Source organism: Pelophylax lessonae (genome assembly GCF_965119305.1).
Source record: "Pelophylax lessonae genome assembly, chromosome: 5".
Lineage (NCBI taxonomy): Eukaryota > Metazoa > Chordata > Amphibia > Anura > Ranidae > Pelophylax > Pelophylax lessonae.
Window position 1 is genome coordinate 441,627,165 of NC_138772.1, and position 15,969 is coordinate 441,643,133.

The 15,969-nt window shown below is 45.4% G+C and overlaps 1 protein-coding gene across 1 annotated transcript in view; it reads right to left on the minus strand.

Moving 5' to 3' along the window:
• VCPIP1 (valosin containing protein interacting protein 1) overlaps positions 1–15,630 on the minus strand; it is a 55,609-nt gene extending 39,979 nt beyond the window's left edge. The window contains exon 1 of the mRNA XM_082258109.1: positions 12,855–15,630. Within this exon, the coding sequence (XP_082114235.1) occupies positions 12,855–15,507 (2,653 nt within the window). The 5' untranslated portion in view covers positions 15,508–15,630. The remainder of the gene's footprint in view (positions 1–12,854) is intronic.
• Between the last annotated feature and the right edge of the window lie 339 nt (positions 15,631–15,969).

Here is a 15,969-nt window from a genome sequence, read left to right on the forward strand (position 1 = left end):
AACGTAGCGTCTGCTTAATGGAAGCAATCAACTCATCCATGATTGCAAGCTCTTCAGGCGAGCCAGGGGGAGAATTATCAACCCCTTCAACTTCAGCCTCTACCTCAGACCCCACTAGATCAAGAGAGGAGCGGGACCCCGATAAGGAGGTCCCTGCCAGAACAGCCCCATCACCTTCACCCTCAGAATCAGAGGACAGAGCAACTCTGGGCCGTTTAGTAGATTGAGCAGCCACCAGCATTTGCACCTGGGCAGCAAGGCCAGCCACAATAGTGGCTAAATCCCCCCCTGGGGGGGAAACAGCGGTCCCCTGGCTTTCCACCAATACTGTAGGAAACTTGCCCTCCTGAGAATCCATTGCCCCTGTAATGCCAGACAACCAAGGGTTAACTGTCCCCTTTTAGCAAGCGCGGCAAGCGCAGCCCACCGCACCACACTCAGGCACAATGAGACCCCCACAGGGAATATACAAACTGAATACAGGCAATGGATAGCAAGAACAGAAGGATAAAACCTGAGGAGACCCCGCTGCTGCCTCGATCGGTGTTCCTGGAAAGAGGAAGTGATGCTGCCAGGGCGCTCTATGTAAGCCTATGGAGGCTACAAGAAAATGGCCGCCGTGCATGTAAACCATGCGGCCGGAGCGGGCGCCGGTAAAATGGCGTCGTTTGGCGCCGAAAACGCCGCTCCACAGTGCATAAAAACACACACATTACATCCCAATATAAGGATACATGTTAGATCGCCGCAGCGATCGCTGTATATGCCCAAACATGCCAAGAAAAAACATGCCCCACAGCACACAGCTTCTCACACTGCCCAGCCTGACACACACAGTGTCATACAGCTCCCCCCCCCCCCCCTTACAGCCCACAGCATGCAGCCGAGAGATAGGGAGACAAGCAGTGTGATTAAAGGCAGGTTACACAGTCCCAGACTGAGACCCCCCCCAGACAGACAGGTCCCCACATAAATACACTTACCTCACATGGCGTGGGGAACCCGCACAGGCGAACAAGCCGCTGCACATGAGGCAGGGAGAGTCGCAATTCAAGACGCACACAATGGAGGTTAAGAAACCGCACAGCGTCCAGTGAGGTAGCCACCTCACCAATCATCCCTGCACCGAACAGGGATGGGTCGTTCACTGTGCCAGGAGCGTTACCTGGCTGAACGCTCGATGGCAGACTGGGAAGCCACTGACCCGCGACCAGGGGGATCAGCCCGAGACCCAGTCCGCATGATCCTCTTCGTCCGAAGAACTAACTAATGCTGACAAAAATAACAGCTAAGTAAAGATAGAGAGAAAACTCAAACAAAATATTAAAAAGAAGAAAGAGTCTGGGACAGAAAGTCCCAGCACAGAGAGAGCCAGCCACTCCTGACAAGCTAGACATTAAAACTGAGATATGGTTGCAGGAAGTAGGAGGGTATTGACTGAGGGGACCACCCCTTGAGGGTGGGATATGTTAAAGCTTTATTGTTAACATATTCTGTTGCCTAGCTACTCCTTCGGAGCAAAGTCTAATACCCCATATGTGACGAATATGAAGAGGCGGCGACTGTCGGAGGACGTAAGAGAAAAGGGCTCTGCAACATTTCGGTGTGGATGAGATGCAATTTAAGCCATACAAAATGTATGGCTCAAATCACCCCGCAGACATCGCACGTGATGTCCACATTAATGCAGTTCGATTCCTGTGCAAATCACATACAGTGTTCCGCATGCACCAGTGTGAACCCAGGCTCAGTCCCTGGTCACACCGGTACAACTTGTCATTCGATTTGATAGTTTTGAATCACATGACAAGTTGCACCCTATTGTCTGCAATAGAAGTGATCAAATCGGTACTCGCCGATTTTGAAAGTAGTTCCTGCACTACTTTTTGAAAGCAGAGGAGCAACTTGTCTAGATATCTGTGCATTAAGTCGCACAGATGTCTTCCAACACATACCTGAAGTCGTACTGACATGCGACTTTGAAACTGTGCAGCTGCAAGCGAAGTTGCACAATTTCAAAGTCGGATTCAGTGTGGAGGAAGACTTAAGGTTTGTGTTCCTGGCATTGCTCAAAATTATCTTATTAAAAAAATGATTGAAGCTTCTATTGTTAAAGGCCAACTCCACCTTTAGCAACATGTTACATCTGTAATTAGGGTGTAACATGTTGCTGATGCCTCCCCCACCCCATGACAGCATGCAGGGGTTCTCTCCCCCACAGCTGACACTTTTAAATTTGGTGCAGCTGTGCCAAGCTCTGCCCACGCAGCAGCGTCATTCATTCACAGAGATCTGCGGCAGACAAACTTGTATTTCCTAATAAACTATGAATGCAGTAATTGGATCTTCCTCCAGCTATCAACTGAAATCCTGTACCGGGGTACGGGCAGAGAGCTGGAGGAAGTTTGCAAGAGTGACATTGCACCAGTGGGAAAAAATAATAAATGCATTTTTCCCTTGAAAAAATATTTGCTTTTTTTCCCTAAAAACATGTTTTTGTGAACTTCGAAAAGTTTATTTCCTTCCATAACACATGCAGCTGTGTATGCTTTATGAACTGTATGTAGCCTAAGCTACAAGTGTTTTTTCCAGAAACAGGACAGAAGTCCCCATCCCGCTGCCAAAACACAGCGCTGTATACGGTATGTAGTTTAGGGTATATACAGTTCAGAATTCGCTGACAGCGGCTGCTTGTGTTATTTAGCCACTGTTCACACTTCTCCAAATTCTATGCAGATCAGATGCCATCCAGAAAGCATAGATTCGCACGTCATGTAAAAAAGAATTATTTTCCAATGAAGGCTGTTCACATGGGTATATGTGGCGCAAATTTGATACGTTTCAAAAAAAGTTTCCTGTGCGAGTTTAGTGCGGTGCAATTTTCAGCACCATAGACTTCTATGGGACCGGATTGAAATTGCAGTCCAGTGTTAGACTTTAGAAAAAAAAAAAAAAAAAATCGCAGATGTGACCACTCCCTTAAATTCGCTGTAGAAACTGCATGGAAAGCACACATGCCAAGCACAATTCACATTGCGATGTAAAAAAAAATAAAAATGCTTTAAATTCGCACCGCATCAGTGTGAACCAGGGCTTAAAGTATAGGTAAAGGCAAAACTTAGTGCCAGTTCACACACATGCGATGCGGGAACCCAGCAAATCCACTGCAGGATCCCGCATCGCATTCAAATCGCAGGCAGTTCACACTGCCATATGCAAATTGCTAAGGGTGTCAATACAAAGTTAACGACACCCCCAGATCAGTTTGCATATCGCAGTGCGAACTGACAGTTCAGACATTGGTGTGAACCACCATGCGATCCAATTCTGCTGCGGACCCAAAAAAGGGTCCTGAATCGGATGCAAATTCAGCCATACAATCTGTATGGCTGAATTTGCATCGCACAGACATCGCATGTGATTTTCAGAGCAGTGCGATTCTAATCACATGCAATGTCTGACATAGCTATAGAGTGAACAGGGACGTAAGCTCCATTCACAACTGAGTGTATCGTTTTTCAGGTGTTTTTTTGGGCTTTTTACGGGCGTTTTTTGCAGGTGTTTGGAGGCAGGCATTTGACGTCTAACAAAAATGCTTGTAATCAGCCACAAATGAAGCTCGTGTACTTTGAGCTTCAGGCGTTTTTCTTCTGGAGACAAAACGCTGAGATGTGAACAGGAGCCATTGAAATGAATGGGATTTTGCTTTTTGGGGGGCGTTTTGAGACTTCCAAGATGAGTGTTTTACGAGCCGAAATAAGCTCAGGTGTGAACAGGGCCTTAAAGTTTTAGATAGAATGGAGAGAGATTAGAACACCTGTCATGTGTGTATTGCTCTGTGCACCCTTTAGATCGATTCCCACTCTCCGTTTGTCCTGGTTACGGTTATCATCGAAAGTGAAAGCAAAAGAAAAAGAAAATCCCACATTTTTGGTTCTCCCCAGAACAGAAATAGTACTGGGAAATCATCCAATACAGCCACTAGTTCTGGTGAACATGGTGACAACCACAGATTCCCTCTCAATTCCTGTTCTGGCTATGGGACAGGAAGTGAAGAGAAATCCCTCCCCTAATAGGACACAAATGGCAATAAAACTGACAGGGGTCATAATCCTCCCTTACTCTATCCAAAAAGAAGAAAAGTTTAGCTCACAGTTCTACTTTAAAGCTCACAAAAAAAAGGTTTAACCACTTGCCAACCGCCCGCAGTATATAGAAGTCATTAAAAGAACAAAATATGCAGCACTATAATAAATTAAATCTATTAATGGTGCTTTAAAACAATATAGAAAAAGGCTATAAAATAGTCCAAAGTGAAAGTCTGTGTGTTATACAGTCAATATCAAAAAAATAACTTCCAGTGTTCCAAACCCACAGATGAAAATTCTGATAAAAAAGCAGGGATATTTCTCCAGATAACCGGATCCGAGGCTAACCAGAGGACTTGGCTGCTCAATAAGGCAGTCTGACTGCTTGGATGACCAGTGATTTAGATGTGAAGAACGAGGTAGAACCAGGCTATAGGTGCCAAGGCTCCCCTCTGAGTAAGAGCAGTCTCCTAGTGTGCCAGTGTTCTGTAGATTACGGCAGATTGTCAGATAATGGCTCTGACGATCTTATGCATGCGCAGATTGTCGGAGGCATTATCCGATGATCAGCAAAGTGCAGAGGCAGAATCTAAATGTCAGATTCTGCCTCGCTCTCTCTGCGCATGTGTGAGACTTCTGTGCTTGGCTGATCATCGGATAATGCCTGCGCAGTGTTTACATCAAGCCAGCTGATCGGCAGATCATCTGAAGTGATGTCACTAATGTGGATGCGCAGATCATCGGAGGCATTATCCGACGACCTGCAGTAATTGACAGAACACTGGCTTTATCTCTGACAGCTTGGTCTGAAGACCTGGATCTCCACTGTGCTCTGTCTTCTCCATGGAGCTTTGGAGAAGGAACTTTCTTATGCTGAGATCTACATTGTGAGTCACTACCCTTGGAAGGGAGAATTACTCAGGAGGAGTTTGTTTACCCATGCCTGCCCATGCCTGCAGTTGTTATCCAAGTCATCCCTATTGCTGTAATAAGACTTATTTGGCGGGGAGTGCGCACTCCATAGGGGTGAAGGTCGGTGATGTGTGATTGCGCATACGTCATTTCTGCATGGAGTGATATTGTTTTTCACCTGGGTGTGTGTTTCTTGTCAAAACATTATCACTTTATAGAAGTTTTCTTTCTTGGGATAGACCTGGAATTCCGGAATTGTGTAAAGAGTGATGAGTAGAGATACAAAGCCCCTCGGGACTGGCGTACCTATGCGTGTTTGCTGCAATTGATTGAGCAGCCAAATCCTCTAGTAAGCCTCTAATCCGGTTATCTGGAGGAATATCCCTGCTTTTTTATCTGAATTTTCATCTGAGGTTTTGGTTAGTTTTTTGATATTGACTGTATAACACACAGAAAGACTTTAACTTTGGACTGTTTTATAGCACTTTACTATATTGGTTTAAAACCCCATTAACAGATTTCATTTATTACAGTGCTGCATACTTTATCACTTTGAAGTATATAGTATATTGCCTGTTGGCTAGCAGCTGTACTATAGGGTGTTTAGCACCTACTATGTTTATTTCACATATATACGTCATTACTTTGACGTTTAATACCGGGGTTATGGCAGCAGCTAGCTGCCATAACCCTGGTATCATTTTTACTGTGGGCAATTTGGCATGTTCTAAAAGTAATCACGTTGGCAGGTTCGCCACAGGATCACTTTTAGAGGCAGCGAAAGAGGTGCCCCCCCCCCCTCCACCCAGCACTTTATGGTCATTTACGGGTAAACTAGCTCATTATTCCTTTGTCTTACAGGTTTTTTTTTCCTCTTCAGGATTTACAACCTCTTTAAAGTGATTTTTTTTTCCAAGTGTCAACTATTTTTTTTCCTTTGCTTTTAAAAAAGGTAAATGAGAGATCTGGGGTCTTTTTGACTCCAGATTTCTCAATAGAGTACCTATTATGCTTATTTCGATTATAAGGGAGGTTTACATTCCTTGTATTAGAATAAAAAGTGATAAAATAACAAAAAATAGTGTAAAAATATAAAGTAAAAGAAAAGAGGGAAAAACAAAACAAATGTAAAAAGCACCCCATCCCTCCGTGCTTGCGCGCTGAATCGAACGCATTTTTAAGTCCTGCCCGCGTATGTAAAAGATGTTTAAACCACACGTGTGGTATCACCGTGATCATTCGAGCAAGAGCAATAATTCTAGCACTAGACCTCCTCTGTAACTCTATAATCGCCTATGGAGATTTTTAGATGTCACAGTTTGTCGCCATTCTACGAGCGTGCGCAATTTTAAAGCATTAGCATGTTAGGTGTGTTTTTACTCGGCATAACATCTTTCACATTATATCAAGAAATTAGGCTAACTTTACGGTTTTGTTTTTTTAATTCATTAAGGCCCCTTTCACACTTGCGGACCGTTCAGATCCGCCTGTCAGTTATTTTTAGGCGGATCCGAACGGATGCCCCATGCATCTCTATGGGGCATCGGATGTCAGCGGAGACATGTCCGCTGACATCCGATCCTGTCCGTCAAATCCATTCTTATCCGAATTCCCCCATAGAGGACACCAGGAATCTGACACCTCCGTCCCCGCACAGAGTCGAGACGGAGCTGTCATCTGCCTGCTCAGCGGATCGATCCCCCGCTGAACAGCACGGCTCCTTCGACGGAACGGAGCGGCGTGAAAGGGGCCTAAAGTGTATTTTTTAAAAAATAAATAAAAAAATGGTGTTTAAAAGACCGCTGTGCAAACAAACACAGTGCGACATAAAATATAGCAACAATCGCCATTTTATTCTCTAGTCTCTCCAAAAAAAAAAAAAAAAAAAAAGAAATTATATTATAAACACATACACATATATATATATATATATATATATATATATATATAATGTTTGGGGGTTCCAAGTCATTTTCTAGCAAAAAATACTAATTGAAACTTGTAAACAAAAACTTCCAGAAAAAGCCTGGTCAGCAAGTGGTTAAAAAGGTTAACAGCCTTTAGTCTCATAGAAATGCTATTTTCCTGGCTATAAAACCAGACTTAACGTAAAAATTGCTTAATTGGCGCATATTTGCAGACCTGGAAATTCAGAATTCCTTATCTGCATTCGTGTTCCGAGACAGCGACTTAAAACAACCAATATTTTTTGAAGCGATCATAGCCTCCATGTTTGTCCTGAAAAAGGTTTACCTGATAAATCACAAACTGGCCTTTGTAATTATCTAAAGCTCCATTCTTGAATAGTTTTAGCAGTGCAGCCTTTCCTATCCGAGACAGAAAATGTTTGATAGTTTTGTTCTCTCCCCCAAAACATTGCAGCTCAGGCTGTAAGACCTCTTTACAGGCGATCTAATCCCATTCCTCAGCTCAGAAAAGGTATGCATAGGATTAAATGAAAAGGAAGTAAAGGTTTTGTTAGGATACAGACAGTGTTACCCTCTGTCAGCAGCCCAGCTTGTCAGTTTTAGCACTAAGCTGAGGCAGGCCACCAGGCTGCTCCGGGGCCTTAGACTCAGACTCTTCTGTTCAGGGAAGGAGAAAATACATGAAAATAACTGAACACACATCTATATCTAGTTGTTCTTTGAGGACAGAAAACGATTACTACATTTGTTTTCCAAAAAGAAAGCTCAACGTCCATTTTGTTGTAGCCCATGTCCTGGAAATAAGCCAGGATATAAGAAGGTAAACACTGAGTATTTCCACCAGGCCTCATGGGTGACAGACAAGGCCTGCAGGTTAACCTTTGCATTAAAAAATATTTTTACCAACAGCATTGTGTATTTAAAACTACTGGGACCCCTCGTCTGCATGGGCTACTTTATGCAAAAGGTGACTAAGCCTTAAAGCGGAGTTCCAGCCTAACACACTCACCTGTCCAACGGTCCAGCGATGCGGCCGCCCGAAGCCTCGCTCTTCTCCCTCTCTGCTCTCCGGCATCACTGGTGTGGGCACCCGGCTGTGACAGTTTGCGGCTTCACAGCCGGGTACGCACTGCGCATGCGCGAGTTGCGCTACACGTCGTGATTGGCCGGCAATCTTCTGGGACCTCTGGCATGTCCCAGAAGATTGCAGGGAGGGAGGGGGAAGAGGAGAACTTCCGCTCAGGGCTCCGAGCGGAAGTGGGAGCGGGTACCTGTCAAAACTATGTACCCGCACCCCCCCCAAAAATGACATGCCAAAAGTGGCATGTCAAGGGTTTAGCACTACCTAAAGCGGAAGTTCCACTTTTGGGTGGAACTCCGCTTTAAGGCTACGTTTCCACTATTGCGGCTACAAAGTCGCGCTACTTCTAGCGCGACTTTGTAGTGTGACTTGTTTGCGGCTACTTCTGGGGACTTCAGTGCGACCTTCCTTCTATGAGGGACAAGTCTCACTGAAGTCGGCCCAAAAGTAGTGCAAAAACTATTTTTTCAAGTCGCAGCAGTTAGAACGGGCCAAATTGAAATTATTGACTTTTGACTTGCTGTGCGACTTGACATGTGTCAAGCCGCACAACAAGTCGCAATAGTGGAAATGGAGCCTAAAAGCTGAAAGTGGTTCTAAAGGCTGAAGGTTTTTTACCTTCATGCATTCATTCTACATAGCAGCCTCCTTAAATGCCGGTTCACATCTATGCGATGCAGAAACCCTGCCAATCCCACATCGCATTCAAATCACAGGCAGTTCACACTGCCATATGCGAATCGCTGGGGGTGTCAATACAAGGTTAATGACACCCCAGATCAGTTTGCATATCACAGTGCGAACTGACAATTTAGACATGAATCGATTCACATTGGTGTGAACCACCATGCGATCCAATTCTGCTGCGGACCCAAAAAAGGGTCCTATGCGTGTTCTGTCCGAATCCGATGCAAATTCAGCCATATAATCTGTATGGCTGAATTCGCATCACACAGACAACACATGTGATTTTCAGAGCAGTGCGCTCCGAATCACATGCAATGTATAGTGTGAACCGGGACTAATACTTACCTGAGCCTTATCTGGATTCAGCGATGTGCGTGACAGGCTCAGCTCTTCGGGGACTCTCGTTGCTCATTGGCTCCTGTTTCTGCCAATTACAGACAGTGAGCCAATGAGGGGAGAGAGAGGGGGTGGAGCTGAGCAACAGTTGTAAGCGTAAATGGACACACAGAGCAGCGGGGCACCCCCAAAGCAAGCTGCATGCTACTGGGCTGGAGGGAGGGGCCTTAAGCACCGGCGGAGGACCGGGGCTGCTCTGTGCAAAACCATGACACAGAGCAGGTAAGTATGACATGTTATTTAAAAAAATAAATAAATGAAACACAAGCCCTAAACCACTTGCTGATCAGCCGCCGTGTGTATACTGCGGCAAAGTGGCGCTATAGTGTAAAATGACATACCTTTACGTCCTTTCATTCCATAGCCACTAGATGGCGCAGTGATGTCAATCAACAGGTCCGGCAGGCCCGATGTCTGCTGGCCACCTGCGATCATCCCCGGGAGAGGCAGAACAGCGATCTGCCTATGTAAACAATGCAGACTGCCATTCTGCAAGGGGGCAAGGAGGAAATCTTGTGTTCCTGCAAAGCAGGAAACTGGATCTCTGTCGTCCCCCAATCAGTGCATCCCCCCCCACAGTTAGTAGGCAGGGACACACCCTTTTGATGTTAACCCCTTCCCTGCCAGTTTCATTAGTACAGTAACAGTGCATTTTTTTTTAGCACTGATCACTGTATTAGTGTCACTGGTCCTTATAAAGTGTCAGATTTGTCAACCACAATGTTGCAGTCCCGCAAAAAAAAAAAAAAAAAAAAAAAAAAAAAAAAAATCGCTGAACGCCACCATTACCAGTAAAATATTCCATCGTTTGTAGACACTAACTTTTGCACAAACCAATCAATATACACTTACTTGGATTTTTTTACCAAAAATATGTAGCAGAATACATATTGGCCTAAATTGATCATTAAGAAAGTAAAAAATGTTTTTTTCAAAATTGTTGCATTTTTTTGTTAATAGCACAAAAAATAAAAACCGCACAGGTGATCAAATACCACCAAAAGAAAGCTCTAGTTGTGGGGGGTTTGGGAACAGCGTCCGACGACCGTGCAATTGTAAGTTAAAATAACAGTGCTGTATCACAAAAATTGGCCTGGTCATTAAGGGGGGTGAAACCTTCCGGTCCAGAAGTGGTTAATATTGCTTAAAGTTTAGGCATGGACTAGGTTGCATAGTTATATTGGTCCGCCTTGGGCCAAGGTAAGCAAGCATGTATTATAACTGGACAGTTCCCATAGAACCGACAAATCACTGCAGTAGGCACTGCTACTATGGTGATTGCCGTCTTCCAAGATTCTTTGCCGAGGGGCTGCCCTACTACATAGTGAACATGGAAGGTTGCTTGCTTGGCACAGGCGCCATTCAAAGAACACTTTGTATTTTTTCAATGAATAAAAAGCATTATCTAATCGGATGAGGTGGAGATGTCGCTGCCCCACCCCTTCAACTCATTCAATCAGAGAACTCCTTGCACAAGACAGCAGCATTCCCTGTAGTAGCAGTGCCTACTTTACAGATTTCAAGCTTCCACGGGGATCAGTCAGGTATGACACATGCATTCCTACACTATTCCAAGCTGGACCAATGTTACTATGAAAAATAATTTATACCTAAATTTCAGCTTTATATGGACTAAACGTCAGTACCAGAACCTGTGGGTGTTTCCAAACTACATTTACCCAAACCATCTTCTATGAGAGGAGTTCTCCTTTAAGTGGAGATGTTAAGTAGAACTATAGACAAAAGTGTTTTTTTTAGGGATGCACCGAAATGAAAATTCTGGGCCGAAAACGAAAATGCAGGATGCCCTTGGCCGAAAACCGAAAGTTACTTTTTTTCCCCCAAATAATTTTAAAATAGATAGAACAGGGGCATACACCAAAACAGGCAGGCGTACACTTGTAGCTGCCACCCTGTCGCAGTATAGTGGTTAATTTAATTACCAATGGTATTTGTATTATGCGGCATGAGGGGGTTAATGTATTGCCACTGCTGGTCACTGATGAATTAGTGACCGACCAGTGGCGGTTAATTAACCCCTTTGTGCTGCATTAGTGCAACCAGTGTCACTGTTAATTAACACTGGTTGCACTGATACTGGTTGCACTAATGCAGCACAAAGGGGTTAATTAACCGCCACTGGTCGGTCACTAATTCATCAGTGACCAGCAGTGGCAATACATTAACCCCCCTCATGCTGCATAATACAAATACCATTGGTAACCTCGCCTCAGCATCCCTCCCCCCGCCTCATCGTCCCTCACAATCCCAATGTAATCTCCTTACTCTCAGCTCCAGTCCTCCTGTGTCCTTCCTTTCAAAATACCCGACTCTGGCCGGCGGCCCGCCTCCCGGTGATGTCACTACTACTGCGATCTGTGCATGAATGAATTAACACTCCGTGCGGGTGACCGCTAATAGCTATAACTATGTGCGCGCTTCACTTCCCTGTCAGCGGAGATACCCGCCTGACAGGGAAGTGAAGCGCTCACATAGTTACAGCTATTAGTGGCCGCACGCTCGCCCACCCGGTGAGTTAATTCATTCATGCACAGATCGCAGTAGTAGTGACATCACCGGGAGGTGGGTTTTTTTAAACCTGCGCTGCGCCCGCGGCGGCCATCTTTAGTATCGGCATATTTAACCCATTTTCGGCCGAAATGCAATAAGCCCATTTTCAGCCGAAATTTCGGTGCATCGCTAGTTTTTTTTTTATTCATTTGGATAGAGTAAGGGAGGGTTATAACCCCTGTCACATTGGGGAGGTTTACCTTCACTTCCTGTGCCATAGCCAAAACAGGAAGTGAGGAAATCTCTGCAAATTAAAGGATAAGATCACCTTTGGGAACATGTTTTTTTTACCTACAAAAACAAAATGCATTTATTTTTTAAATATGAACTTATCCTTTAGGGGAATTCCATAGGACCCCTCAAGTCACCAGAACTAGTGTCCCCATTTGAATATTTCCCCTCTATTACTTTTCTGGGACAACCCACATTTTAGGATTTTCTTTTACTTTCACTTTCAATGATGATGGTAAACAGGACAAATGGAGAGAATAAATCTCCTTAACAGGGCACAGAAATAAAAACCAAATGGTAGTTCTAATCCAAAGCTAGAAAAAAAAAAAAACGTTGCCTTTAGTTATACTTTAAAATCCGTACACATGAGCCTCAAAATTATTCAAGATAGAAGATAAAGAATAATATAAATTATATATATATATATATATATATATATATATATATATATATATATATACACACACACACACACACACACACACACACACAGTAAACCCCCGCTCCATCGCGGTTCAGTTTTTGCGGTCCCGGTATATTGCGTTTTTTTTGTAATGTTATTTTACTATATAAATCATTAAAAATGAAATATTTTTGTGTTTTGCATAGCTCTTGCTATGTCTCTCAGTATCTTTTATGTGTTTAAATTACTTTCTATTGTTTTAAAAGTGTGTTTAAAGACCTTAAAATGCTTTTACAAGTACAGTGACAGTAAAATAAATACATGCCTACAATGCATTTTAATAGGGTTTTTCTATTTTGCGGATTTTCACTTTTCGCGGCTGGGTCCGGAATGTAACCCCCGCAATGGAGGGGGGTTTACTGCACACACACACACATATATATATATATGATAGAATCTATATAGAAGATAAAATCTACAGAAAGCAACTTCTATTATAAAGAATCAAATCTGGAAAAAGGGTGTTCACAAAACAAGTGAGGCTGTTTTTTTCTTACCCATAAGGGTTGCCAGCAAACACAAGGAGTACATCTCTTTGTCAATTTGGTCTTGAAGCTCCTTTGAAACGGCTTTTGTAGACAGGGCAGAATCCTCATCGGAAACAGCATGAGCGGAGTGCGATGGCATCTGTGGTACTGGTTTGTCTTTGGCTTTCAAAATCTCAACTGTAACTCTGTCTCCATGTTGTAAAGGTACAGGCTCATTTTCAAAGCCATCCTTGGGGGGCAGAAGCTCTTTCGGGGGAAACCCATAGCGAATGCACTGTAAATAAGGAGGAATATCTAACTCTTTGGCTATTCCCTCTTGAAGCTCAGAAAACGTAGTTGAGAACTTTAAGGTGAGCATTGCCTGTCGTCCATCATTGGTTGTAATGCGGATTTTCTTCTCTTTAGAGGAGGTAGGGGAGTAAGGTGTTTTGGTGGGAGTTGAAGGGCCAGATGATGGGCTGTCTTTCATAGCCCCAGGGGAGGAGGATCTAACTTGTCCTTTCTGTTCTTGTTTTATCTGGTCCGATTTGCGTTTCTGCATAACTGATGCCTGTTCTGCAATGTTCTGCTGAATCTTCCTCTCCGTTTTACTCATATTTAATTCCTCTTTGTGCAAAGTTTTGGCTTTCTGGCCGGTGAGAATGATTTTTGTTGGTAAGTGTGAATCAGAGTCCTGCTCGTGTTTAATATCTTCCACTCTCTGTACATGAGCTCCATCTATGGAGACTGGAGTGTAGTCATCGGGGTTCTTTTTGGCAGTCTGATGTAATATGGTGTTTACAACTTTCTGCACAAGAATTTCACTCCCAAATTCTCCAGGGAAATGCTTGGTCACCAATTTAATTGCAACGTCATACACATTGCTGTTCAAACCTGCATCACTTTCATACTGGAACCAGTATACAGTTTCTCTCACGACTCTTCCACCCCATTCCAAAGTAATAGGAAATGCTTCGGGTAAGTTGTCGTATTCCTTACCATCCCAGTAATGCTTAAAGCCGCAGCCACATTTGCCTCCATAAGACCTGGTGTTAGTTCTGTCGCCATCCAAATAAACTATGGAGGCGTCGCTTCTCACTCTGCGGACTGAATTACCGCGGCACCAATTGCAACTGGTCAAGTTGCTCAAGTTAAAATCAGGGACTAACACATCGTTCACTGCATCGTAGGAACAAACTATGTTATTAAGTGGGAAGCTGTAGTTTTTATCTGGCTTCAGCTGACCATGGGTAGATTTGGCCAAGTTATACAATTTCCCCCCTGGGGCCAGCCAATCTGGAGCGACCAGGAGTTCCGACAAAGCACCGCACACAAGGCATTTGTGAAGGCGGTTTTCAGACACTGCCTTCTTGGCAGCAGCAGTCACTTCTTCAGGCTGAACTCCTATAACTCCAGTTCGTCTATAAAAGTACTGATGCACATCCGCTACTAAGCTGGGATGGATACCATGCTTATCCATGAACACCTCCTCCATTGCAGCCACCAGCCTCAGCAAGTATTTGTCTTGCAGGCTTCTATCTCCTCCAATGACGCAGCCTCCGTCGTCTTCTAATTTGATGTATTTTCTTAGTAAATCCTGTGGGACACCCCAGGCCTTGGGAAGCAGTTTTAAGGGCAATTTTGGCAGAGAAGAGCCTTTGATGCCCACTAACGGTATGTAATGATTGCGACCTGAGCTACTCCAGGCTATGCATATTGGCTTGTTGAGCTGTCCATCTTTGCCTTTGCAGGTCTCCACCGGTATCAAACCTGGAAGAAACGTAGCCGAGTAATCCCCAGAACTTCTCATGCCGCTTAAGGAATCCAGCAAAACGATAGGACGGTGAAGGACATTGGCGAGCCCGAAGATGTGGATGTTCCTCAGACCCAGGGGTACGCCTTCAGGGGGCACAAACAAAGGGTCGCACTCGTTGATGATGTCTTCCCATTCCGCCGAATCAATGAAGTCGTGGAAGAGGGCCTTGTACCTGTCCAAGTTCTCCTTCAGGTGCTTCTTGAGGTTCTCCCGTAAAGCGTGCCAGAAGAGTTCTCGTCCCACCAGGGCTCGGGACACGGCGTGCACCAGGCAATGCCCGTCTCCATCCACGTGGACGGGGATTAGCGACTCCTGGCTGTTGTTGGCCTTCTTGATGTCGTCCAGAGTGTCGTGCAGGTAGAGGAGGCTGCCGGAGCGGTCCTTGCCGTAGCCCACCGTGTCAATATGTTCGGGTTCAATGAGGAAGGCCCGGTCCCCCAACAAGGAGCAGTCAAAGACGTCCCCCTGGTTCATCTCCCTCAGAAGCTTGGCCTTGCCAGTCTGCTTGTCCATGCCATAGCGGGCCAGGATGGGGGAGAGCAGCTTGCAGTGGTAGTTGGAGAGCCCCATGACTTTTACCATATCGGTGGTGGTGTTCCTGCGGGGGGGCCCGGCCACACCGAGCAGGGCGTTCCTCAGCAGGTTGTGCAGCACCACGTCGGGCTCGGTCACCTCCTCCACCTCCAGCAGCTGCCTCTGCTCGTGTCTCTGGCCGCAGTCCGTGCATTCGATGCTGGCCGAGCCCTGAGCCGGGAAGAAGAGCCGTGCCCGGCACTGGGGGTCCGGACAAGTACCGGAGAAGATGCGCCGATCCCCCCTCCTCCTCTGCTGCTGCGCCTGAGCTGGGGATTGGGGAGGCTGAGACATGGCGCCCGCACTCACCGTCCTCTCATCCTCGCTTACCGCCACAACAACAACAACAGCCGCAGCAAAGCTCGCCGCAGCCGGTCTCCAATGCGGAAGCACAACCCCCGCTCGCCGCCAGCTATAGCTCCGCCCCCTACCCCTAGTCTACAGCCGTTGACAGACGTTACCGCCCCATTCTGAAAAAACACACCCCCTTCCGAAGCGGGTGGTTATGGGTAGTGTAGTTCTCACAGCGCCTCGTTCCACCTTTCGCAGGGTGCTGGAAAACTATACGCCCCGTCATGCACCGTGAGGCACACCCGGAAGTGGATGGTCGCGTTGCCCAGAGAATTCTAAGCAATGCGGCGCTGTTGATAGGCTGGCACTGGGCTGGATGACAGCAGGGGGAGGGACTGAGTGCTTCCTGTTTTCTGCTGGGTTAGGCTGTGTCATCTACAGGTGCCTTTTATGAGGAGCAATGAC